The sequence below is a fragment of the Mobula hypostoma genome, chromosome 2 (genome assembly GCF_963921235.1).
Source record: "Mobula hypostoma chromosome 2, sMobHyp1.1, whole genome shotgun sequence".
Lineage (NCBI taxonomy): Eukaryota > Metazoa > Chordata > Chondrichthyes > Myliobatiformes > Myliobatidae > Mobula > Mobula hypostoma.
Window position 1 is genome coordinate 86,155,718 of NC_086098.1, and position 26,069 is coordinate 86,181,786.

The 26,069-nt window shown below is 42.0% G+C and overlaps 2 protein-coding genes across 4 annotated transcripts in view; both read right to left on the reverse strand.

Annotated features, from left to right (window-relative positions):
• Positions 1-2,182, reverse strand: part of psen2 (presenilin 2) — a 45,049-nt gene extending 42,867 nt beyond the window's left edge. The window contains exon 1 of one of the 3 annotated variants that reach the window (XM_063039825.1): positions 1,898-2,182. The gene's annotated coding sequence lies outside the window, so the exon portion shown is untranslated. Of the gene's footprint in view, positions 1-1,296; positions 1,435-1,897 lie in introns of those variants that run through there. The other 2 variants (XM_063039833.1, XM_063039831.1) reach the window with 2 other exon arrangements.
• Positions 2,183-18,029: 15,847 nt separating this feature from the next.
• Positions 18,030-25,686, reverse strand: fam89a (family with sequence similarity 89 member A). The gene is made up of 2 exons (XM_063071733.1): positions 25,247-25,686; positions 18,030-21,022 (listed from the first exon to the last, which is right to left on the reverse strand). Exons 1-2 carry the CDS (start codon positions 25,559-25,561, stop codon positions 20,759-20,761), a joined length of 579 nt encoding a protein of 192 aa, XP_062927803.1. The 5' UTR covers positions 25,562-25,686; the 3' UTR covers positions 18,030-20,758.
• Between the last annotated feature and the right edge of the window lie 383 nt (positions 25,687-26,069).

Sequence of the window (26,069 nt, forward strand, 5' to 3'; positions counted from 1 at the left end):
ACATATAAGAATGCAAGCACATATATTATTAAAATACATCAACACAAAAAAATATATAGTCTAAGTCCATGAATGCTGCAGCAGTCTGCAGTCGAACACAATGCAGCTTGTCTTCTGCCGAGCAGATACTGGGGGGCAGCACCAACTCCAGCTTGGACGCCACACCACACCACCTCTGGTGGAGTGCTCCAACTCCAATGTCCCTCTCCAGGGTGGCTGTAAACAGGCGACACCACGGCTTGAGGCCTAATCCTCGCTACAACTGAGGCTGCGCAGCTCCCCCCGCCATCTGTCTATAAATCAGTGAGTCAAACTTGCGGCATTCCACACCAAGTCCAGCTCCTTTACAGCCTCTGCCAACGAGCAACTCGCTGATGGGGTAAACCTGCAGTACTACAAGTTTTTAATTTCCAGCAGGGTCTTGCGATTGTAATAAGTATGTTTAAAAGGGTTTTGACCTGAAATGTCAACAGTTCAATGTCAACTATTTCCACAGGTGCTGCCAGACTCACTGAGTTCCACCAGCATCTTGTCTGCTGCTCCAGATTCCAGAACCTTGTGTTTCCATGAAGCAGGGATACAGCCTGATGATATTACATTGTATATGGGTAGCCTTTGTGACTGAACTGATTAAAAAGGTCCATATCATGATGGAATCTCAGAATCATACAGGCAGGGACCATTTAGCCTACTCTAACTGTTCAAAAGACCCATCCAGTTTGTTCCATTCACCCTCCTTATTCCATAACTCTGCAAGGTTTCAAGTTATCCAACTTGTCCAAAAATACTATCATGGACTACCACAGCACAGAAACACGCCCTTTGGCCCATCTAGTCCATGCCAAACTATTATTCTGCCTAGTCCCATCGACCTGCCCCTTCATACACCTCCCATCCATATATCTGTCCAAACTTCTCTGAAATGTTACACTAGAAGCCACATTCACCATCTCCTCTGGCAGCTTGCACTACCCTCTGAGTGAAGATCTTCCCCCTCAAGTTTCCCTGACATAATTCACATTTCACCCTTAACCTAGTTGTAGTCCCACCCATTCTTAGTGGGAAAAGCCTATCTATGCCTCTATCAACTCTCCCCTCATTCTCCACGCTCCAGGGTATGAAGTCCGAGCCTGTTCAATCTTTCCCTATAACTCAGGTCAAGTACTGGCAACATCCTTCTAAATTTTCTCTGCACTTTGTCAATCTTATTGATATCTTGGGACCCACTTCCACACCAACCCGTCCAGACTTTGCATCCCAAACCATAACAGCTGATGGGTTGGGGGCGGAGGTTACCGAAACCGGTAGGCAGGCATTCATAGTGTGGGTGCGCACCCGGAGGCTTCATCGAGCGAGATGTATCATCGTCAACCTCGGCTGAGCACTCAACACCCTCGTTATCCAAGGAGAAATGGATCAACTTCCCCATTCAACTAGCCAGCCAGCTCAAAGGAAGAGGAAATGAAAGGGAGATCTTGGTAAAACCCAGCGATTTCTCTTCCGGATTATTTTGGTATCGAAAATGCTGCTGGATTAAAAAATACTTGAAATCTTGGAGGGTTAAGGGATAATAGGAGAAGGTTCTGGAGATTAACGTCTGGTTCCGAGACAACCGCTAATGACTTGTGTCTGCCGGGCGCCGGAGCATTATTTAAGTAAACCCTTTAAAGTCCCGGCCAGCGGCCGGTTCTCCCGACTGGTCAGAGGGTCAGTGGCGAGGCGCGAACCTGTCGCCTGCCTGCTAGATCCCAAAGGGCACGAATGAAGGACAGAGAACGCTCGACCGGACAGTACCTTGTACCGTCTCACGCCGCTCTGCAAATCACACCGGGCAGAGGCCTGCGGTGCATTCCATTCCAGCCCAGCCCAAGCTGTACCCCCGGCCCTTGATACTTGCCTGGAAGAAGTGTGGAGGCAGCAACGTTGGGGCTTTGACGTCGCTTAATATCTACAAGCAGGAGGATATTCCACAGGCAAAAAGATCGACTGCAGAGAAGCCGGACGGGGGAGGGCGACGGTAGTCAGCTACTCGGATCAAAACAGAGCGGCAGGACTTTCCCACAAGCCCTACGTCTCATGGGAAGTGTGGTTCCCGTGCACGGCGCTTGGCAGTGTGCGAGACAGCGGCCCCCTCGCTTGGCTGCTCGGTGCAACTGTGGGCGAATGCAGACTGACTGAAGCATACAGTTCTGTTTTTCGAAATATGAACCCTCAATGGACTAACTTAAATCTTATAAAATCAGGAAAAAGTTGTAATATGCCGATTAACTTTCTGCAGAGTGAACTCAATTCCAAAACCAGATTTGCATGATATTGGTATTAGTAACACAAGCGATTCTGCAGATGCTGGAAATCCAGAGTAACATGTCAGGAGTCAAAAGTGAGCGTGGTGCTACTAATGTTCTAAGCTGCATATATTTCAGTGCAAGAAGTATCGTAGGAAAGGCAGATGAGCTCAGAGCGTGAATCTACACCTGGAATTATGATATTGTAGCCATTAGTGAGACTTGGCTGCAGGAGGGGCAGGACTGGCAGCTCTGTGTTCCGTTGTTCAGACGTGACAGAGCGGGAGGGGTGGCATTACTCGTTAGAGAAAATGTCACGGCAGTGCTCAACTCAGTCAGGACAGACTGGAGAACTCCTCTGGTGATGAAGCCATATTCAGGTTGGAGGAACAACACCTTATATTCTGCAAATGAAATTCAAGCAACCCACATCAAAGTTGCTGGTGAACGCAGCAGGCCAGGCAGCATCTCTAGGAAGAGGTACAGTCGACGTTTCAGGCCGAGACCCTTCGTCAGGACTAACTGACGAAGGGTCTCGGCCTGAAACGTCCACTGTACCTCTTCCTAGAGATGCTGCCTGGCCGCTGCAGCAACTTTGATGTGTGTTACCTTATATTCTGTCTGGGTAGCTTCCAACCTGATGGCATGAATATTGACTTCTCAAACTTCCGCTAATGCCCCACCTCCCCCTCGTACCCCATCTGTTATTTATTTATATACACACATTCTTTTTCTCCCTCTGTCCCTCTCACTATACCCCTTGCCCATCCTCTGGGTTTCCCCCTCCCCCTTTTCTTTCTCCCTGGGCCTCCTGTCCCATGATCCTCTCGTATCCCTTTTGCCAATCACCTGTCCAGCTCTTGGCTCCCCCTCCCCCTCCTGTCTTCTCCTATCATTTTGGATCTCCCCCTCCCCCTCCCACTTTCAAATCTTTTACTAGCTCTTCTTTCAGTTAGTCCTGACGAAGGGTCTCAGCCCGAAACGTCGACTGTACCTCTTCCTAGAGATTCTGCCTGGCCTGCTGCGTTCACCAGCAACTTTTATGTGTGTAACTCATCTGGTGAGGTTTCTTTTGGGTGGAACTGGGAAATAAGAATAGTATGGCTGTGTTAATTGGGCTTTGTTATAGACCACCCTACAATACATGGGAACAAATTTGTAGAGAGATTGCTGACTGTTGCAAGAAACATAAGGTTGTTATAGTAGGTGATTTTAATTTTCCACATATTGACTAGGAACCCCATACTGTAACAGGACTAGATGGAATAGGGTTTGTCAAGTGTGTTCTGGGGAAGTTCCCTTCGTTGGTACATAGAAATCCCGACAAGAGGATATGCAATACTTGATCTACCATTAGGGAATGAGCGCAGGTGACAGAAGTTCGTGCAGGGAACACTTTGCACCGAGAGATCATAATGCCATTAGTTTCAAAGTAAATATGGAAAAAGGTAGGTCAGGTCAGAGGATTGAGATTCTAAATTGGAGAAAGGCCAGTTTTGATGGAATCAGAAAGGATCTGGCAAGTGTGGATTGGGACAGGCTGTTTACTGCCAAAGGTGTGCTTGGTAAGTGGGAAGCCTTCAAAAGGAAGATTTTGAGAGTACAAAGCTTGTGTGTGCCTGTCAGAATAAAATGTAAAAATAACAGGTTTAGAGAACCTTGGTTTTCAAGAGATATTGAGGTCCTGGATAAACAAAAAAAGGAGGTGCATAGCAGGTATAGGCAGGTAGGAACAAATGAGGTGCTTATGGAGTGCAAGAAATGCAAGAGAACACTTAAGAAAGCAATCGGGCTAAAAGAAGGCATGAATTGCCATAGCAGACAAGGTGAAGAAGAATCCTATGGGATTCTGTAGATTTATTAAGAGCAAAAGGATTGCAAGGGACAAAAATGGTCCTCTGGAAGATCAGAATGGCAATCCATGTGTGGAGCCAAAAGAGATGGAGGAGATCTTAAATGAAGTTTTTGCATCTGTATTTACTTCATGGACCCTGTAGACATTACAGAGGAGGAGGTGTTTGCTACTGTGAGGCAAATCAGGGTGAATAAATCCCCAGGGCCTGACAAGATGTTCCCATGGATCCTTTGGGGGAAAATAGCAGAAGGTGCAGGGGCCCTAGCAGAGATATTTAAATCATCCTTAGTGACAGGTGAGGTACCGGAGGAGTGGAGGATAGCCGATGATGTTCCACTGTTTAAAAAAGGCTCTTAAAAAAAACCAGGAAATAAAAGGCCAGTGAGTTTGACATCTGTAGTGGGAAGGTTATTGGAAGGTATTCTAAGGGACTGGATATATGAGTATTTGGATAGACATGGACTGATTAGGGATGGCCAACATGGCTTCATCTGTGGCAGGTCGTGTCTTACCAAACGTAAAGAGGTTTTTGAGGAAGTTACCAGGAACGTTGTTGAAGGCAAGTCAGTGGAGGTTGTCTACATGGACTTTAGCAAGGCATTTGACAAGGTCCCTCATGGGAGGTCGGTCAAGAAGGTTCAGTTGCTCGGCATCCAAGATGACGTCGTAAATTGGATTAAACATTGGCTTTGTGGGAGAAGCCAGAGAGTGGTAGTGTATGGTTGCCTCTCTGACTAGTGAAGTGCTGCAGGGATCAGTGCTGGGTCCGCTGTTGTTTGTTGTCTATATCAAAGATCTGGATGACAATATGGTTAACTGGATCAGCAAATTTGCAGATGACACCAAGACGGGGTATGTAGTGGACCGCGAGGAAGACTATCAGAATTTGCAGCAGGATCTGGACCAGCTGGAAAATTGGGCTGGAAGATGGCAGATAGGACTTAATGCAGAAAAGTGCAAGGTGTTGCACTTGAGTAAGACCAACCAGGGTAGGTCTTACGCATTGAACGGTAGGGCACTGAGGAGTCCTGTAGGACAAAGGGATCTGGGAATCCAGGTCCATAATTCATTGAAAGTGGTGTCACAGGTTGAGAGGGTTGTAAAGAAAGCTCTTGGCACATTGGTCTTATTGAGTACAGGAGATGGGATGTTATGTTGAAGTTATATAAGACACTGGTCAAGCCTAATTTGGAGTATTGTGAGCAGTTTTGGTCACCCACCTACAGGAAAGAGGTAAATAAGGTTGAAAGAGTACAGAGAAAATTTACAAGGATGTTGCCAGGACTGGAGGACCTTAATTATAAAGAAAGATTGAATAGATTAGGAATGTATTCCTTGAAATGTAAAAGATTGAAGGGAGATTTGACAGAGGTATACAAAACTATGAAAGGTATCATTAGGGTAAATGCAAGCAGGCCTTTTCCACTGAGGTTGGGTGGTCATAGGTTATGGGTGAAAGGTGACATGTTTAAGGGGAACTTGAGGGGAAACTGCTTCTTTCAGAGGGTTGTGGGAGTGTGAAACAAGCTGCCAGCACAAGTGGCGTATGTGAGCTCGATTTCAACCTCTAAGCAAAGTTTGGATAGGTACGTGGGTGGTAGGGGTATGGAGGACTACGGTCCCAGTGCAGGGTGATGGGAGTGGGTAGTTTAAATGGTTCAGCATGCACTAGATGGGCCGAAGGGCCTGTTTTTGTGCCGTACTTTTCTCTGACTCTAAAACACATACAAAATGCTGGAAGAACTCAGCAGGTTCCTCCAGTATGGGAGGGAAATAAACAGTTGGTGTTTCAGGCCAAGACCCTTCATCAGGACTGGAAAGGAAGAAGCCAGAAGCACAAAATGAGGGTGATAGGTGTAGCTAGATGACAGGGAAGGTGTGTGGGTGGGGTGGGGTGGGGTGAAGTGGGAAGCTGGGAGATTAAAGGAAAAAGTAAAGGGCTGAAGAAGAAGGATCTGAGGAGATTGGACCTTGGGAGAAAGGGAAGGAGGAAGGACACCAGAGGGAGGTGTTGGGCAGGTGAGAAGACGAGAAAGGGTAAGGAGGGAGCCAGAATGGCAAATGGGAAAGGAGAGAAAGGGGAGAGGTGAGAAATTACCACAGGTTGGAGAAATCAACCTTCATGCCATCAGGCTGGAGGCTACCCAAATGGAATGTGAGGTATTGCTCCTCCACCCTGAAAGTGGACTCACCATGGCAGTGGTGGAGGTCATGGACCAACATGTCCGAATGGGAATAGGGAGCGCAATTAAAATAGCTGTTCCTCCCTGTTGCAGATGGAGCAAAGGCCCTCATCAAAGGGTGCCCAGTCAATGTCAGGTCCCACCGATGTAGGGGAAGCCACACAACGAACACTGAATAGATAGCCCTGACAGACTTGCATGTGAAATGTTGCATTGCCTGGAAGGACTGTTTGCGGCCCTGAATGGTGGTAAGAGAGGATGTGTACATATGTTGGATTGCATCCTCAACTCTGGCTGAAGCAGACATGTTTTGTTCTCTAAAAATAAACCCTCAAGGATGAACTTGTTTGGTTTAAATATTAAAAAGTTGTAAAATGAACTTTCTGTAGAGTGAATTCTATTCCAAAACTAGATTTGCATTATATTTGTATTGATTTACTATTGTAACAAAATACCCTCATTGTTATTCATATACATTCTGCTCCCTCATTCTTATTCATATACATTCTGTACCCTCATTGTTATTCATTGTTCCCTCATTGTTATTCATATACATTCTGCTCTCATTGTTATTCATTTACATTGTTCTCTTTGTTATTCATATACATTCTGTTCCCACCTTGTTATTCATATACATACTGCTCATTGTTATTCATATACATAGTTCCCTCATTATTCATATACAGTTCCCTCACTGTTATTATTCATATACATAGTTCCTTTATTGTTATTCACATTCTGTTCCCTCATTGTTATTCAGATACAGTTTCCTCATTGTTATTCATATACATTCTGTTCCCTCATTGTTATTTATATACATTCTGTTCCCGTTGTTATTATTCATATACATACTGCTCCCTTATTGTTATTCATATACAGTTCCCACATTATTTATATACATTGTTCCCTTTGTTATTATTCATATACATACTGTTCCCTCATTGTTATTCATATACATTCTGTTCCCTCATTGTTATTTATATACATTGTTCCCTTGTTGTTATTATTCATATACATACTGCTCCCTTATTGTTATTCATATACATAGTTCTCACATTATTTATATACATTGTTCGTTATTATTCATATACATACTGTTCCCTCATTGTTATTCATATAGATAGTTCCCTTATTGTTATTCATATACATTCTGTTCCCATTGTTATTCATATATATTCTGTTCCCTCGTTGTTATTATTCATATACATACTGTTTCCTCTAGGAGCTTCATGAGAACAATGACTTTCATTGCACCCTAGTGTATGTTATATGATACAACATTCAAAGGCCACTTTATAAGTTACCACCTGTACCTAAAAAAGTGGCCACTGAGTGTATGCTTGTGATCTGCTGCTACAGCCCATGCACTTCAAGGTTTTAAGTGCTGTGTGTTCAGAAATGCCCTTCTGAACACCACCTTGGTTATTTGAGTTAATGTCGCCTTCCTGTCAGCTTAAACCATTCTCTTCTGACCTCTCTCATTAACAAGGCATTTTTTTCCCAAAGAGCTTCCACTCACTGGATATTTTTTGGTTCTTGCACCATTCTCTGAAAACTCTAGAGATTATGGTGTGTGAAAATCTGAGGAGGTCGGCAATTTCTGAGATACTCAAACCACCCTGTCTGACGCCAACAATCATCCCACTGTCAAAGTCACTGAGATCACATTTCTTCCCCATTCTGAGGTTGGTCTGAACACCAACTGAACTGCTTGACCATGTCTGCATGCCTTTATGCACTGAGTCACTGCCACATGATTGGCTGATTAGATATTTGCATTAACGAGCAGGTGTGCAGGTGTACCTAATAAAGTGGCCACTGAATGTAAACTAATCTAATCTCAACATGTACAGGTTGATTGGCCTCTATTATCACTGCAAGTGTAGGGTAGGTGGCTGGCAGGAAAAACAGAGACTGTTGATGAGATTATGTAAGAGAACTGATTACAGGGGACAAGTGGGGGTGGTGTTTGAAGGAATTACTGAGAGGCAGCATAAATTCAATGGGCTGAATGGACTACTTACTAATCCAAGATAAAGATCTTGAATTTAAAATTTGCTTTATTTGCACATGTACATCAAAACATACAGTGAAATGCATCATTTTGTGTCAATGACCAATGCACTGTAAGGATCGTGCTGGGAGCAGCTCACAAGTGTCGCCATACTTTCTGCACCAATGCAGCATGCTCACAACCTACTAACCCTAGCCCGTACGTCTTTGGACTGTGGAAGGAAACCGGAGCACCCAGAGGAAACCCACACGGTCATGGGGAGAACGTATACACTCCCTACAGACAGCGGCGGGAATCAAATCCAGATCAGCTGTAGCTGGTGCTGTAAAGCAGTTAGGCTAACTGCCATGCTACCATGCCACCGAGAATTTACAAACTCTCCACAAACAGTGGCAGGAAGTCATCATGAAATTTAACAATTTGCCCCTCTGCTTTGCAAAATAATTCTGGAAAAAGATACTCCTAAAGCGCCATCAAAATCGTAACAGTGAAAGCAGGCTGTTCCGGCCAACCAGTCAGTGTTAGTGTACATTTAGTGGATTCATCTCACGTTCTCCCCGTATCCCATTCTCCCCTTTTCCTTCAACAAAGGAAGGTTTAAAAATGCCCAATACATCACCGGCACCTGCCTATCCTTTCTCTTCACCATTTACACCTCGGACTTCAACTACTGCACAGAGTCTTGTCATCTTCAGAAGTTTTCGGATGACTCTGCCATAGCTGGATGCATCAGCAAGGGAGATGAGGCTGAGTACAGGGCTACGGTAGGAAACTTTGTCACATGGTATGAGCAGAATTATCTGCAGCTTAATGTGAAAAAGACTAAGGAGCTGGTGGTAGACCTGAGGAGAGCTAAGGTACACGGTGACCCCTGTTTCCATCCAGGGGGTCAGTGTGGACATGGTGAAGGGTTACAAATACCTGGGGATACGAATTGACAATAAACTGGACTGGTCAAAGAACACTGAGGCTGTCTACAAGAAGGGTCAGAGCCATCTCTATTTCCTGAGGAGACTGAGGTCCTTTAACATCTGCCAGACGATGCTGAGGATGTTCTACGAGTCTGTGGTGGCCAGTGCTATCATGTTTGCTGTTGTGTGCTGGGGCAGCAGGCTGAGGGTAGCAGACACCAACAGAATCAACAAACTCATTCGTAAGGCCAGTGATGTTGTGGGGATGGATCTGGACTCTCTCATGGTGGTGTCTGAAAAGAGGATGCTGTCTAAGTTGCATGCCATCTTGGTCAATGTCTCCCATCCACTGCATAATGTACTGGGTGGGAACAGGAGTACATTCAGTCAGAGACTCATTCCACCGAGATGCAACACAGAGTGTCATAGGAAGTCATTCCTGCCTGTGGCCATCAAACTTTACAACTCCTCCCTTGGAGGGTCAGACACCCTGAGCCAATAGGCTGGTCCTGGACTTATTTCCAGGCATAATTTACATATTACTATTTAACTATTTATGGTTTTATTACTATTTATTATTTATGGTGCAACTGTAACGAAAACTAATTTCCCCTGGGATCAATAAAGTATGACTATGACTATGACTATGACTATCCACCATCAAGAACATACAGTATATACAGGAAGGCCAGAAATATCATGAAAGATTCCACCCAGCCTGCTCATGGACTGTTTGTCCCGCTCCCATCAGGGAGAAGGTTAAGCAGCATCCATGTCAGGACCACCAGACTGAAAATCAGTTACTTTCTCCATGCTGTAAGGCTAATCAACAGCTCTCCCTGCAAACCCACCCCAGCACCACCAATTTATAATTTCCTGTCAGATGCTCCCATACCTAGTGTAATGTTATGTACAATCAGTATATAAGCTAACAGTATGTGTTTATAAGGGAATCCACTCTAACAGAATATGTGGATCCTGGATCAGCCTCTACAGCTATCTGAGGACCCACCCATAGACAACCGCTTAGGAGAGAATCTTACTGGACTCAAGTGATTGCACTACTATGATGTATTTATATTTATGACCTTTTTTGTATCCTCTATGCTACGTCAGATCCAGAGTAACAATCATTTTGTCCTTTACACTTGCGTACTGGATGAATGACAATAAACAATCTTGAAACTTAACTAGTCTCATGCATCAAACAATCTGCTGGAAGAACTCTAGGAATAGTCAACATTACAGGGCATGATCCCAAACCTTGACAATTCCTTTCCTCTCTCAGATGTTGCTTGACCCACTGAGTTCTTCCAGCAGATCTTTTGTGGTTCCCAGTTCCAGCTCTCGCAGTCTTCCGTGTTTCCAGTGACTAATCTTATCACTGCTGAATGAGACTTTGTGGGTTCCCCCCGCCCTTGTCTTTCTTCCCGGACCTCCTGTCCAATGATCCTCTCATATCCCCTTAGCCAATCACCTGTCCAGCTCTTGGCTCCATCCCTCCCCCTCCTGTCTTCTCCTATCATTTTGGATCTCCCCCTCCCCCTCCCACTTTCAAATCTCTTACTCACTCTTCCTTCAGTTAGTCCTGATGAAGGGTCTCGGCCTGAAACGTTGACTGCACCTCTTCCTGGAGATGCTGCCTGGCCTGCTGCATTCACCAGCAACTTTGATGTGTGTTGCTTGAATTTCCAGCATCTGCAGAATTCCTGTTGTTTGCGAAATTAATTGGCTGCTATGTTTCTAAAACAACGACTTCCACTTGCAGTTACTCTCTTTAATACAGGGCACAGATCATTCAAAGAAGCCCAGGGACCATAGCAACAGCATGTCTCTGGTGACCATAAGACAATAAGATGTAGGAGCAGAAGTAGGCCATTCAGCCCATCGAGTCTGCTCTGCCATTCAATCATGGGTTAATCCAATTCTTCCAGTCATCCTCACCCCCTGCCTTCTCCCCATATCCTTTGATACCCTGGCTAATCAAGAACCTATCTATCTCTGCCTTAAATGCACCCAATGACTTGGCCTCCACAGCCGCTTGTGGCAATAAATTCCACAGATTTACCACTCTCTGACTAAAGTAATTTCTCTGCAACTCTGTTCTAAATGGATGTTCTTTGATCCTGAAGTCGTGCCCTCTTGTCCTAGATGTCCCTACCATGGGAAATAACTTTGCCATATCTAATCTGTTCAGGCCTTTTAACATTCGGAATGTCTCTATGAGATCCCCCCTCATTCTCCTGAACTCCAGGGAATACAGCCCAATAGCTGCCAGACGTTCCTCATATGGTAACCCTTTCATTCCTGGAATCATTCTTGTGCATCTTCTTTGGACCCTCTCCAATGTCAGTATATCCATTCTAAAATAAGGAGCTCAAAACTGCACACAATATTCCAAGTGTGGTCTCACGAGTGCCTTACATCACATCCCTGCTCTTATATGCTATACCTCTAGAAATGAATGCCAACATTCGCCTTCTGCACCGCTGACTCAACCTGGAGGTTAACCTTTAGGGTATCCTGCACAAGGACTCTCAAGTCCCTTTGCATCTCTGCATTTTGAATTATCTCCCCACACATTCTCTTCAAGAGCCAGCGCCTCTTCCCGAGGGCACCACTGCTCAATACAAGAGGACATGGCTTTAAGGTAAGGGGTGGGAAGTTCAAGGGGGATATTAGAGGAAGGCTTTTTACTCAGAGAGTGGTTGGTGCATGGAATGTACGGCCTGAGTCAGTGGTGGAGGCAGATACACTAATGAAATTTAAGAGACTACTGGACAGATATATGAAGGAATTTAAGGTGGGGGTTTATATGGGAGGCAGTGTTTAGGGGTCAGCACAACATTGTGGACCGAAGGGCCTGTACTGTGCTGTACTATTCTATGTTCTATATCCATGAACAGGTTGAATTGAATGACCTATTAGTACAATTTTGATGACATTTTTGGGATGTTTTTATCTGTACAGTACTTTGCTGCTGAAGGGTCTCAGACTGAACATCGATGTTTATTCCCCTCCACTAATACTGTATAGCCTGCTGAGTTCCTCCAGCATATTGTGCGTGTTGCTCTGAATTTCCAGCATCTATGAAGTCTAGGGTTTGGAATTTTTTTCCTTCTTATGTTTTATAATTCAGAATGAGTTAGGAGTTCATTCAGCCCACTGAGTCTCTGCTAGCTTTCCATAATTCCATCCCTTATTTTAGCTCCCTGTATTCTGTTCCCTTGCACATTCCCAACAACATCCCTCTTTCTTCTTGCACTGAGTACCTAGACAAACTTAAGAGATGCTGTGTGTGTGCTTGTTTGGATTTAAAATTGGTAACTTTTCAAAATGAGATGTTTTTATACCGTGAGCCAATGCAGGTCAATAGAGTGAAGGATAAATTCACATGGTTGAAATAAGTGTGCTGACAGCAGAGTTAGATATATGTAGAGCTGAAGAGGAGGCTGGTCAGTAGAGTATTGAGATAGCTAGCTCACCATAATGCATAGGAACAGAATTAGGTCATTCAGCTCATCAAGTCTGTGCCACCATTCCAACATGCCTGATTTATCAACCCTCTCAGGTACGTTCTGCTGTTTTCTCCCCATAACTTCTGGCACCCTTACTAATCAAGAACCTCTGCTTTTGCTATATTCAATGACTTGACCTGTACAGTAATCTGTGGTAATGAATTCCACAGATTCATCACTCTGGCTAAAGAAATTCCTCATTACTATCCTAAAAGGACATCCTTCTATTCTGAAGCGTGCCTTCTAGTCTTAGACACCACCCCCCGCCCCCACCGACTATAGGAAACATCCTCTCTCTGTCTGCTCTATCTAGGCCTTTCAAAATTCAATAGGTTTCAATGAGATCTCCCCTGTTCTCCTAAACTCTAGTTAGTACAGGCTTAGGGCCATCAAATGCTCCTCATACATTATTAACCCTTTAACTTCTGGGATAATTCTGATGAACCTTCTCTGGACCCTCTGTAATGCCAGCATTTTCTTTCTTAGATAAGGATCTTCACCACCTAGGCTAAGCGCTCATCTCATTACTACCATCAGGGAGGAGGTACAGGAACATGAAGACATGAAGACTCACATTCAATGTTTTAGGAACAACTTCCCTGCAGCTATCAGATTTCCGACTGGTCCATGAAGCAATGAGTGGTTCCTCACGATTCCTTTTTTGCACTATTTACTTGTATTGGAGGTTATAATAATTTTTCATGTCTTGTAATGTGTTGCTGCCACTATTTCAGTGATAATGAACCTGATTTTAATTAAAATGCGCAGGTCCTGGGTTGACACAGAATCAATAATATCTTACAAAATTTTTAAAAAACCTTTTTCGAGAAACAAATAGCTGAATCTCAGCTGGTGATGAGGTAGCATACAGGAGGGAGGTAGTTCAGCTCGTTGAGTGGTGTTGCAACAACAATCTTGTACTTAACTTCAGTAAGACCAAGGAATTGACTGCAGACTTTGGAAAGGGAAATCTCAATCTATCCTGCACCCAACACTTTGATACAATCACAAATTCAGCATGCCAACAGCTCTACTTCGTTTGGAGTTTGAGGGAATTTGGTATGGCCTTAATACACTCAACAATTTAGAAACTTCTTCCTCTCCACCATCAGATTTCTGAATGATTAACACAATTGAATGGTTACTAAAATGATTCCACAATCTCTGGACTCACTTTCAAAGATTCTATAACTCATGTTCTTGAAATTGTTAGCATATTTATTATTATGATAATGTTTTCTCTTTCTGTCTTTGCACAGCTGTCTTTTGCACATTGGTGTTTTATTCATCTTTGTTGTGTGTAGTTTTTCATTGATTCTGTTATGTTTCTTGATATTTACTGTGATATATACACACACACATACTCTTTGATGATAAATTTACTTTGAACGACTTATTTCATTGTATATTTCCATGTACATGAGATAAATAAATCTGAATCTAAACAGATTATAAATAATACATTTTGCACCTTTTTTGTAATTTTGTTATTAAGAACATTCATAGAACTGTATCACGTTAAAAAGGGAATTAGCACGCTATAAACAAAGTTAAATGACTATTTGATCAGAGCAAAGTTCTGCATGCCACTTTCTTATTCTGACTTCTATCCCTTCTTTTCCAGTACAGATGAAGGATCTCAACTTGAAATATCGACTGTTCATTCCCAGACTGCCAGACATGCTGAGTTCCTCCAGCATTTTGTGTGTTGCTGTACTGTAAATTTGGAGTCTCCGCATTCCAATTGCTTTTACAGCTTCATTTGCGGTGCCTCCCACTAGATGGCACCATTCAACTACCCATCTGTACAGTTTGCTCAGAAAACAATAAAAACTCTGAAAAATATCAGGACAACTTTCAGTCGTGGGCTGGTAAAAGTCTAATACCACCCAAGTAATAATCTCCAGCCTAATCTCTCGTCCTTGACATTTTTTTTAGATTTTCACAACCAAGTCGGAAATCTGATGGAAAGAGGAATAGTGAGGAACTATTCATTGCTTTATGGACCAGTCAGGAATCTGATGGCTGAAGGGAAGCTGTTCCTAAAACATCTCGCCCTGTCAAATCAACATCGGGAAGTCAACACTGAGCAGAAACACAAATGGACGAGTTACAGGACTACTGCAGTCAGCCTTGGAATGGACAATACAGCACAGTACAGTACAAGCAATTTGGCCCACTATGTTGCGCCAACCCTTTAACCTACTTTAAGATCAATCCAGCTCCTCTCTCCCAATTCCCCCAATCCCTCTGCAAGGCTGAAGTCAGGAATATGATGAAATATGATGTTCTCGCCAGAATACGCACGGCTGACACCTCGGGTGCCTTGAACTCTTCCAGGACAAATCAAGTCTGTTTAATTGGTACCTTATCTGTACATTCTCTCATTCCAACACTGTTGTTACAGTGAATACAAGAGTTAATGGAGACATTATATAATGGAGAGCATTTTACAGATCAGCAACTTCCTCTTTTCTCCTCCCCCCCCCTTCATTTTTAAATCGCTTGAAAACTCGCTCAGCTTGCTTTTACAAATTCTAGCCCTATCGGAAATATGTGTTCCTTCAAACATAGGCTCTTTATCATTCCAAGATCTTATCACATCACTAACAGTTGTGCCAAGACAGTAAACTCTGGAATTCCCTTAAAGCTCTGCCTTTTCCCTTTAATAGTCATTAAACCTCTCTCTTCACCCTAACATTTATTCCTATCTGCTTTATTATCCCTTGCAGGGACAATAGATGAATGCGTGTCAGATTTTGCTAGCACTCCTTGTAGCTGTTTATAAAATTAATTGCTGGCCATTAAATGCTAGCCTTTCCAGCACATATACATGAACAAATAAATCAGGAGGACTAGGTCTCTCGTCCCCTCAGGTCTACCCCGCCATTCACTCAGATCCTAGTTCATCAAAATGTAGCCTTAATTCTGCATTCCTGTCTACTTCCAATAATCTTTTATTCTTTCTCATAGAATCTATCTCTGCCTTAAAGATGTCAAGATATTCTGCTTCCACCACTCTTTAACAGTTCTAAAAACTCACTACCCTCTGAAGGAAAAGACTACTTCATTGTAGTTTTTCAGAGGACAGTCTCTTATTCTTCTAACTGTGACCAGCAATTCTAAAGCAACAAGCACAAAATGCTGGAGGTACTCAGGTCAGGCAGCATCTAAAGAGTCAATGTTTCAAGACGGGACTGTTAATCGGGACTTCTTCATTTCCTTCCGCATTGTGTATGTCACCCTGGATTTCCAGCATCTGCAGAGTGTTTCTGATATACCATTAATCCTAGATTTTCCCACAAGAAGAAATATCCTGTCCACATCCACCCTGGTGAGATCCATCAAAACAGGAACACAAACAGGAAGACAACACAGAAAAACAGGAAAACACCAGTTCCCCCCCCCCCCAAAAAAACATTTGAAATATGCTAAAATTAAGCCTCTATACTTTCTAAAATCAGAAAGCATCACTATTCAAATAGTAAAAGTAAGCAAAACCGCAAGATTACCAGTATACAAGTCACACCCTGCTCTAAAAATGATGATTCTTGGGATTAGGCTGGGTTTACTTTTTTTTAAATCGAGATCATCAACTTCTAGCTAATCACCAGTTGCGGCTCTCAGATTATTTCCCGTCAGTATCTGCCTAAACCAAGGACACTGTTAGATTTAAACAAAGAACCGGAACATTCAGAGAATAAACCCACCAAACTCAGTTCCAATCAATTAATTTGCTCCTGTTTACTTACAAAATGGAGGCCATTTGGTTCATCAGGTCCATTCTAGCTACCAACAGTATAAACCCATTAGTCTCATTCCTCTTCATCTTGTTTCCTTATAACAGAGTAAAAGCTGCAGGGTTTTATCTCCATTTACACTCTTTGGAGCAGCATGGTAACGTAGTGGTTAGCACAACGCTTTACAGCACCATTTGTAAGATCAGAGTTCGATTCTTGCCTTGACTGTAAGGAGTTTGCATGTTCTCCCCATGACCATATGAGTTTCCTCCAGTTTCCCTCCCACAGTCCAATGATGCACAAGTTAGAGTTAGTTATGTTATATTGGAGCCCAAAATGTGGCAGCACTTGCACAATCCTTGCTGATTTGACACAAACGACACAGTTCACTGTATGTTTAGATGTACATGTTACTAGTAAAGCTCATCTCTTTTTCCCACCTCTAACCTTCTCCAAGGTGGAATTTACAGTAGCCAATTAACCATCAGCACATTGAGAAATAGGAAAAACCAGAGCAACTAGCATAAACTTTTACATCTCAGGAAGAATATGCAATTTCTACACAGAGAGCATCCAAGGACAGGATTGAATTCAGGTTGCTGGAGACGTTAGGTAGTACCTCTAACTATTACTCCGCTCCAAGCCATCTTGATATTATGAATATGGCAGAATAACAAATGATTGGCACTCATAATTTCTCTACTTGCATAACAGTGCACTCTACTTGCATAACAGTGTATGAAGTTGTGCATGGCAATGTGGTCACTATCATAATGTATTACAGAACCCACCATCGGGGATCATTTCCCACTGCTTCTGTAAGGAGTTTGTACATGGGTTTCCACTGGATGCTCCGGTTTCCTCTTACCGCATTCCAAAGACGGACAGGTTAGTAAGTTGTGGGCATACTGGGTTGGCGCCAGAAGCATGGCGACACTTGCAGGCTGCTCCCAGCGCATCCTTAGACTGTATTGGATGTTGATGTAAAATGACACATTTCATATGCTGTGATGTACAGTACATGTGACAAATAAATTCATGAACAGTAAATCATTGGATAGTCTTGTTCACAATACATTGAATGATTTTATATTGAGACGTGGAAGGAACAGTTACTGAGGCTGTTGTTGATTACAATAAACAGACGAGGAAAGGTTTGCAGATTGAGCAGTTAGATGTAAAGGGCAAGATGCAATCAAACACAGACAAGTGAGAAATAATCAATTAGTACTCAAGCTACACAAGAGAGGTTTCAAGGTGTCTTCTGAAATGAGTCTGTCTGCCTCGCACCCACCCTCAGGAATGCAGAGGTTTCCTCCTGTAGACCAAAGACTCAATAGGTTATTGTAAACTGTCCTGTGATTAAGGTCAAGTTAAATCAGGGGTTGCTGGCGCGTGGCTCAAAGGGCTAGATGGGTCTATTCCACACTGCATCTCTAAATAAAAATAAAATATGGATACTGATGAGCTGAGAGAGTGGGCATAAATGTGGTAGATTAAATACAATGTGGAGAAATAGAAGGTCATTCAATTAAATGTGCAAAGCAAAGTTTTATTTAAAATTTTGATATACTGAGAAACATTGATATGTGAAGGTATCAGGGCATCCTTCTGTCCACTGAAAACTAACATGCAGGTGAAGCATTCAAGTACAAGAATAAATATGTCATACTGCAATTACCTAACCTTTACTGTGATCCCTGGTCCTAGACTACACCACAAGAGATTCTGCAGATGCTGGAAATCTGGAGTAATCACACACTTAATACTGGAGGAATTCAACAGGTCAGGCAGACTCAAAAGAAAGGCCCAAAATGTCAACTGTTTATTCCTTTCCACAGACACTGCTTGATGTGCCGAGTTCTTCCAGCATTGTGTGTGTGTTACTATTATCTCCAAATTGAATCACATCTCCCTCATGCCTCCACTGCTATTGTTTCATCCACAGCAAACCCCTTGTAAAAATATGCAAGAAATCCACATATGCAAAACAATTTAACCAAAAACACGCCTGTTACCAGTTTAGGTTTATTATTCTTTAGAGAAAACATCCACTTTTCAACATGGTTTCTGTATTTGGTCACTGCATCTTTAAAAGTGAGGTTTAAAACAAAATCACAGTATAGGTTTAAAATGTGAAATACACAATATTTGTGCCTTCAATAATAGGCTAGGCATCAAGAGTTGCTATTTTTCTTTGCTAATAAATGTAATGATGCAAAGTGTTTTCTTCCCAGCTTTGAACCTATTACAATGCATGCAGATTAGTCTCACATAACCACAACCACTGCAAAGCAATCAAGAGCTAACATCTGAAATATACAAGTGCAAATGGACAAGAAGCATGTTTTATATTGAACGTCCCAGCTGCATAAAAGTCCTGCTTTACTGGACACATTCAGTACAGTAAACTGGAAGACTTGTTGATTTTGCAGTTCATTTAAAGAACAAATACAACAGCTGAAGTCTTAAAATTGCACCAAGAACTTAAATGTTAATGGGTAGGAGGCAAGAACAAATGATAGATCATAAGTGTCATTGTGTTTTTTGAAAACATTCTAGTGGTCAGCATGATAAGGTGATGTTAAATTCCCTTGCAATGTTCAAGGAAAACAAGTCACTCTCAAAAGGCCATGCACAAGTACCTAGTCTGAAAACTTAATATAGATAGCCAGCACTTGAAATGCAAGTCCAAAAAAAAATCAAAAGTGCTGTGCAAAAGTTATCGAACTGGATTTTCTATCCTCTTAAAGTGTCCTAAACAAAACTTTTAATATAATTCTGCACCAACTTCATAAATTAGAAATAGTAAAAAAGCTGAACTAACAGTTTCAAACACCAAACCTCAAGATACAAAATGACTTGTTATAAAAACAGATTTGCAAACCATGAAAGAAACTGCATTTTCAATACAGGGCTCTGTATAGTTAAGAAAGTTCACTAAGTGAAGTAGCCCCAGCTGCATGTTTGTCTTCCATTTATAATAAAACAAGTTAAATTTGGTATAAAAACTCTTATTCCCATTAATGAAATTTGTATACTCTTGCTGGGCTTTGAAGTTTAGAAAAATAAAGTAAATAAAATGGAAGAGATTGGTTCTGATGACAACTCCAGCAGCACTGCATTTAACTGTAGGGATTTGGTTCTCTCCTATTTTACACAGAAATTTTATTCTGCAGCAAAACATTGCTGTTTTAATAAGTTCAGATCATCCTATAATCAACTCATTCTTACAACCACCTCAGGGCTAACCTAATTATTTTGTTTTTATTATTCACTAGCAGTTATGCAAGTATTTCATCATATCTTTGTAATAATTAATATTAAATCATTACTTCTAAACAATTCCCAGGAACTCTTTCACACCAGCTTTATACTTTCCAGCTTGCCAACAAGGTATTTTTCAGTGTGCGTGTGTTTTGGATCACTAGACCAGGTTTAAAAAAAAACATTTTTTCTGGATTAGTGCAGAACAGGAGAGCACAAAGTTAAATGTAACAATACAGAATTATCAGTGTGATTCATTCCTACTTCATGTTTACATAAATACACTCCAAATCTACTGACAAGCTTAATCACTTTCCAGTTTACTTTAGACCAAAACCGTTGCATCTCTCTGCAAACAGGAAGGGCAGGACAGTCTGACATGCAAAACTGGATTTTATTTACACATGGCAGGGAGTGGATTTCCATTCCAATACAAAATGACTAGAATGATTAGTTTAATTCTTTAGTGACCACAACTTTGCAATTATTTTAAGAAAAAGTTCTCAGCCCTTAATATGGTAATCACAGTGTTTATATTGTTCAGGCCTACAAACTCATTTGCTCCGCTTGAAAATTAAACCTGCCATTTTGATTTCTCAAAGACCACCAATGACAGCCCAACTCTAGTGCTTCAGCATCTAGAAAAAAAAGCCTGGCCCCAACAATAAACTTAAATCCCTGCTTTGGCATTAGCCAAAAACAAATAAATAGTATTTAGCTCAAAGCAATTTGCTCTTTTTGAGTAAAAGACAGTTAAGTACCAGTCTTATCAAATGATCTTTACATGAATGTGTACAATGTTGCAAAACGACACTGCTTAATCTGGCTAATAAAATCTTGTTACTAAAACTTTCTCTTTCTAGCATCCATTCTACCTTCTCTCCAGATTACATTGAGGGCCCCTCCCTCACACTTCAACTAGTTTCCAAAATCTACAACGGTATTTGGTTAGAAACAGCGTGAAGGCCAAAACTGCAGCACATCTCTATATGGTAATGTGAAAGGAATCCTGCATCCACTGGTCTCGGGAATTGAGAGTTTTAGGCACTGCGAGATTTGTCTCCAAGTTGTCAGCTTTCCCATTTTCCACACTTTCCTGGAAATATTCTTCCTCTTCATCGAAATATCCATTTTCCAATCCATAGGAGCAATCAGAATTTGCTGCAGCTGTTCCTTTATATTCCTGAATGGATTCATAAAGAGACCACAGCTGGCAGAGCAACGACATATCCAACTGGCGCAGCCCAACCTGTTATATTAAAAAAGGAGATAGAATTTAAGTGATTTGTACATCTTTCACTTAGCTCAAATGTGACACATTAAAACAAATTCAAATGAATGCATGCACAGGAAGTTTACTGGGAGATGAAATAGATCAGAATTGTGCTCTTGCAACTAGTCACCACTTTCCAGAAAGATACAGGGATTGTGGTGGGAGGAGCAAGAAAGGGGGTAGTTGGAAAAAAAACCCAAATTCCACAGCTTTCTATTACAATTGCAGAGCAAGCTTGGAAAGTGTGAATAAATGGTCCAAACAAGATTCAGCCCCAAGTTTTTTTCTAGCCACCCAGCTTTTTCCAGAGATCCTTGAGACGAAAGCTTCTATTGCCTTTAAACGAATCCCTGTCCATTCCACCAGTTCTTGCCATATTGTGTATCAGAAGGTGCAAACCTTGACCATGAAACTTCCTGTATCCCTAGTGATCTGCCAGAACATACAATAAACTTGGTCCAATAATCATTCCAGACAAACATACCATTTTGCTGGAATCACAAGGAAAAATCCCATCTATGATCGCTAGCCTTTTTTTAAAAACATAATAATTAACTGGAAAAGGGCAAAAATTGATAGAGACTTAAATCAACTTTCCTCTCCTTCCCTAAATTTTATTCCTACAAATCTGTTCCAAGCTTTCATTGCAAACTTTTATCCATCCCGCCATCTTGTCCCAATGGGTCTTCTGTTAGCCTTGTCAGGGAAATTCCCTCAAAGCTTCTACACCTCACTCTCTTCCTTAAAACCCAAGTTCACCACCAAGCTTCATACCCGACATCCTCCAAACCTTAAAGTTTTTTTGTGATTATCAGTGATCTTGGGCCATTTCCCCATTATCAAAAATTGCAGACACTGCATAAAGGCAATTTAACCCATCAGAAAAAGAAAGTTACAGGACAGCAGAGCAGCATCGGGTAGTTATTAAATGCAAGACAGCTACAGTATGACAAGATCATTCTTAATGTGCTTAAGTGCACATTACTTAGTCATCTAACAAACTTAGAGGAACAATGATAAAATTGAGATCAGAAGTATTAAAATATATTGAATATAGATCAAGACAAAGAAATATACCTTAAGTAGTCTAGAAAATGAGATCTTACAAGAAAAGTATAAACATGGTTATGAGCATTTTGGGATCATGAAAGTGGGAAAGCAGACTGTAGAGGATCTTAAATAAAATCAGCATTAGATTTGGCTGCATTTGTGCAAGATAGAGACACAGTGGTACTATTGATCTAAGGAAATGACTTAATTCTAGTTGCAAGAGTAGTAGAACTCAGGCAATCAGCAAGCTTCTTGAGATAAGGAACATCAGTCATAGAGATAAACGCCCTGATCATATTATATATTGATCTCCAATAACTGAACAAACTGCAAGATAGGAGACTGGATGAAGTAATGCCTTCACCGAAGGTCTGTGAACAGTTTATTTATTATTAAGTTTTAATGGCACTAGATCTCAACTCAGCCATTCATGTTGAGGTAGGCTGATCCTTCGGATTTAATCCATTTTGGAAATTTTACTTTTACAAGTTGTCATCCTTCACACATGCCCATTTTTGGCTTTCTACTGCATTCTGTGAAGTGATCTTACAATATTTGAATTAATTTTCTTTTCAGAACAGTTAAAAGCAAAAGTAATGATCAGATTTGCTCAAATTACAAGAACTGTGCAAAATATAAATATACATTTATGCTTAAAAACTATTCTCATATTAAGCCCAGTGTTGCAAGATGAAGTACAATTACACCAAGTATGAAGTAACCAACATACCGTAGATATCATACCTACTGTACATTCACAGATTTAAGTTCCACTGAATACTATAAATATTATTCAGTTGAGAATGCAAGGAGCTGGAATATTTAATAAACTGTGGATCTTTGCAAAAGTAATTTTAGAACCATAGTAAGAAAGAAACTTGAATATTATTTGAAATCATACAAAGGATATAACATGATCTGGGTTGGGGCGTAGCAGCAACAAGACATCTAGGAGAAATTCAGTTACATCAAAAACAAGGCAATGAGTTTTACCAAGGACTTGAGGGGAAAGTTCTCTTTTTAAAAACAGGTGGTTCATATAGGAAAATTACCACACAAAGAGTTGATGAAGTCAAATACCATCACTACATTCAAGAATCATTTAGACAGACACTTAAATAGGCAAGTCCTAAAAAGATACAGATAACTGGGCTAAGTGTTAGATGGGCAATTAGGTCAGTATGGACATGTTGTGCTAGAGAGCTGAACAGCACAGAAACACGATCTAGGACCATTTGTTGATTCTGACTGGAATCAGTCTCAAAGAAATATCAATAACTGACAGGTTTAAAACAGCTGACATTCTGGACCGAGACCCGATGAAGGGTGTCAGCCCAGAATATCAACTGTTTATTTCCCTCCATAGATGCTGCCTGACCTGCTGAGTTCCTCCAGCATTTGGTGTGTTACCATAAATCCGAATCACAGTTCAGCCATGAACTTGTCAATGGAACGAGTTTAACGAGTAATTGCAGTTAAAATTAACTTTGATAAACAAAAAGGAGAACTTCTCAAATAGGTGCTAGGAAACAGTTGGGAAAAATCAGAACAAGGAAAATCATATCCAACAGATTGAGCAGAAGTTACAAAGAAAAAGTATAGAGCCTTTTCACAGAAATTCAAGGAGCAGGACAGAAGGTAAAGGGTTCATCCTGAAAAGTGGAATTGGTGATAGAGAAATTAATACAAGAATTAAATATTTCCAAAGAGAGAATCTAAAGATCTGTAAACAATTTAATCTGTTGAGAGACAGGAAAAAAGGCAACAATTAAGCAGCTAACAAGGACGAGTCTTCTCTCCATAAAAACAGAAACAGTAGTTTGTCCAAGGCGTAGTGTTCCATGTTACTTTAAACATTAGGTCATGTTGTGGCTTCTAGCCATATTTGTACTCTTTGGGAAAGATATTTGTTAAGACCTCAAATGGAAATAGAAACCAGTGATCCATGTACTTCTGCGTATCAATGGGAAAGAGCTCACTGATACTGGACAAAACATCCATTTTGGGATCAGGGAAAGAAGGATAGAAACCAACTGATGCAGATGCCCAGCAGTGGCCAGTTAAAGAGTTACTATACCACCTACGAGTGTGAAGTATTTGCAATTTAGCCTAAAGGAAAACCAATCTATGAATGCTAAAGTATATAACAAGGTTAAACTTTTTACAGGCTATAATATTTAATACTGAGCATTTTGAGAATTGAACCTAGTCTAGGATGCAAGAGAGGATATATCACGCAAAGAATGATACTAGTACCAGTATACATTGACTAGAATGACAAGAAAGGAATGTCAGATCTTTTTTCCTTGTTTAATTAGCCTTGGGCTTTATCTCTTCCAACAAAATAAACATTGTGCCAAGATTTTGATCCTGTTAAAACATCTGGAATATATTAGGTGGAACTGTTTTTTTTAAAATCTGAATGCCTTTTGGTATTTGTATACAGGTAGTGTGAGCATTACACAAGGGTTCCTTTTTTTGAGAGTTGTCTGTAAACTGATTTTCCACAAGTCAGAAACTAGCTAATGGGTGCATTTATTTATTGTCTTCACTTGTATGAAAATGTATGTTTGTGATTGGATAATAACTGCACTCCAAAACAAACACTTAATTCCAGGCAGTTAACCTTCAGCATTACCTGTGACACAACTCACCAAATTCAGGTTTAATATGAAAAATTGTTTTAACAGCAAACTTTTCTATTTCTTCCACACAGAATGTACATCAGGCATGAAATGATGCAACTCTACGTTGTGCTCCACCCAAAGAGTTCATAACAGCTTGCTCTGATACTGAACAATCCCAAGTGCCGCAATGAAACCACACAATGTCCAGACCCGCACAGCCAGCTTCAGGGCACGCCTCCAGGGGTGGACAAGGAAAATGCCAGCAATAACCACAGGCATCGTTCGCCTCCAGAGTTACAGAAAAGGGCATGGTTCCCAGGGCAAGGAGCGCCATAGGCACCCCAAGGCAGGGAGCACACCACTAGCATCACAGGTTTGAGGGAGCACCACAGGACATGCCTGGTACCGTGGGCACCCCAGGGACAGGGAGCACCACCGCACCCTAGGGTTGCGGAGAGCACTCTTGCCTCTTTCGGCTCCCCCGAGGCAGGGTACCCAGGATGCCGGTGCACCCTGAACTCACCATTTCTTTGCGGAGCAGGGCCAGGGCAGCGTCCAGGTTGGCCGGCTTGCTGGGCTGCTGGGCGCGCCGGCTGCCCGCACTGCGGGCCCGGCTCAGGTCCTCCTGGATCATGCAGCGCTTGGCGTACACGCGCTCGATCTCGCGCCACGAGCCGCCGCTCGAGTTCAGCAGGCCGCTCAGGCTCTTGGGCAGGGGCGGCAAGCCCTGCAGGCACGTCGTGTTGGGCACCGGCCCGCCGTTCGCCTGCCTCCCGGCCATGTCAGCCGCTTCCCGAGGCAGCTCCGGCTGGTTCTGAGGGAATGGGGGAGGGTCCATCACTCATTCACCGTTTCTCTGGGGACTGGGCGGCTCTCATGCACTCACAACCCGCGCACGCGCACCAGTCCTCCCTCCCTCAGGCAGCGGCCGTTTAATTCTCATTCGGACGCCGAGCGATCACCGTGACGTCTGTCGCCTGCGGTCCGACCGAGACCCAGGAATCCCCGCCTTTACCCCCCTCTCATTGGATGATTTCCCCCTATTCCTGCTATCTATTCGTCTGCCAATCATAAGCGAGACGGTCTGATTGGGCAAGTGCTGCATGGGGCTAAAATAGTTCAGAGCTGTTAAGAACTTGTGTAACGTGAGTTCTACGGGAAGGTGATGATAAACATATTTCATGGTGCACAGTATCGTATATGGTGTATGCAGCGGTCAAAGTGCTTATTCTAGGCCCAGAGTTTGAGCAATGGACACAGGCACCTGGTATATTCCCATTATTAAAAACTTGACAACTTAAATGTATATGCCTTCCCTTTCTTCAAAGGTTAATGTTAGCTGAGCT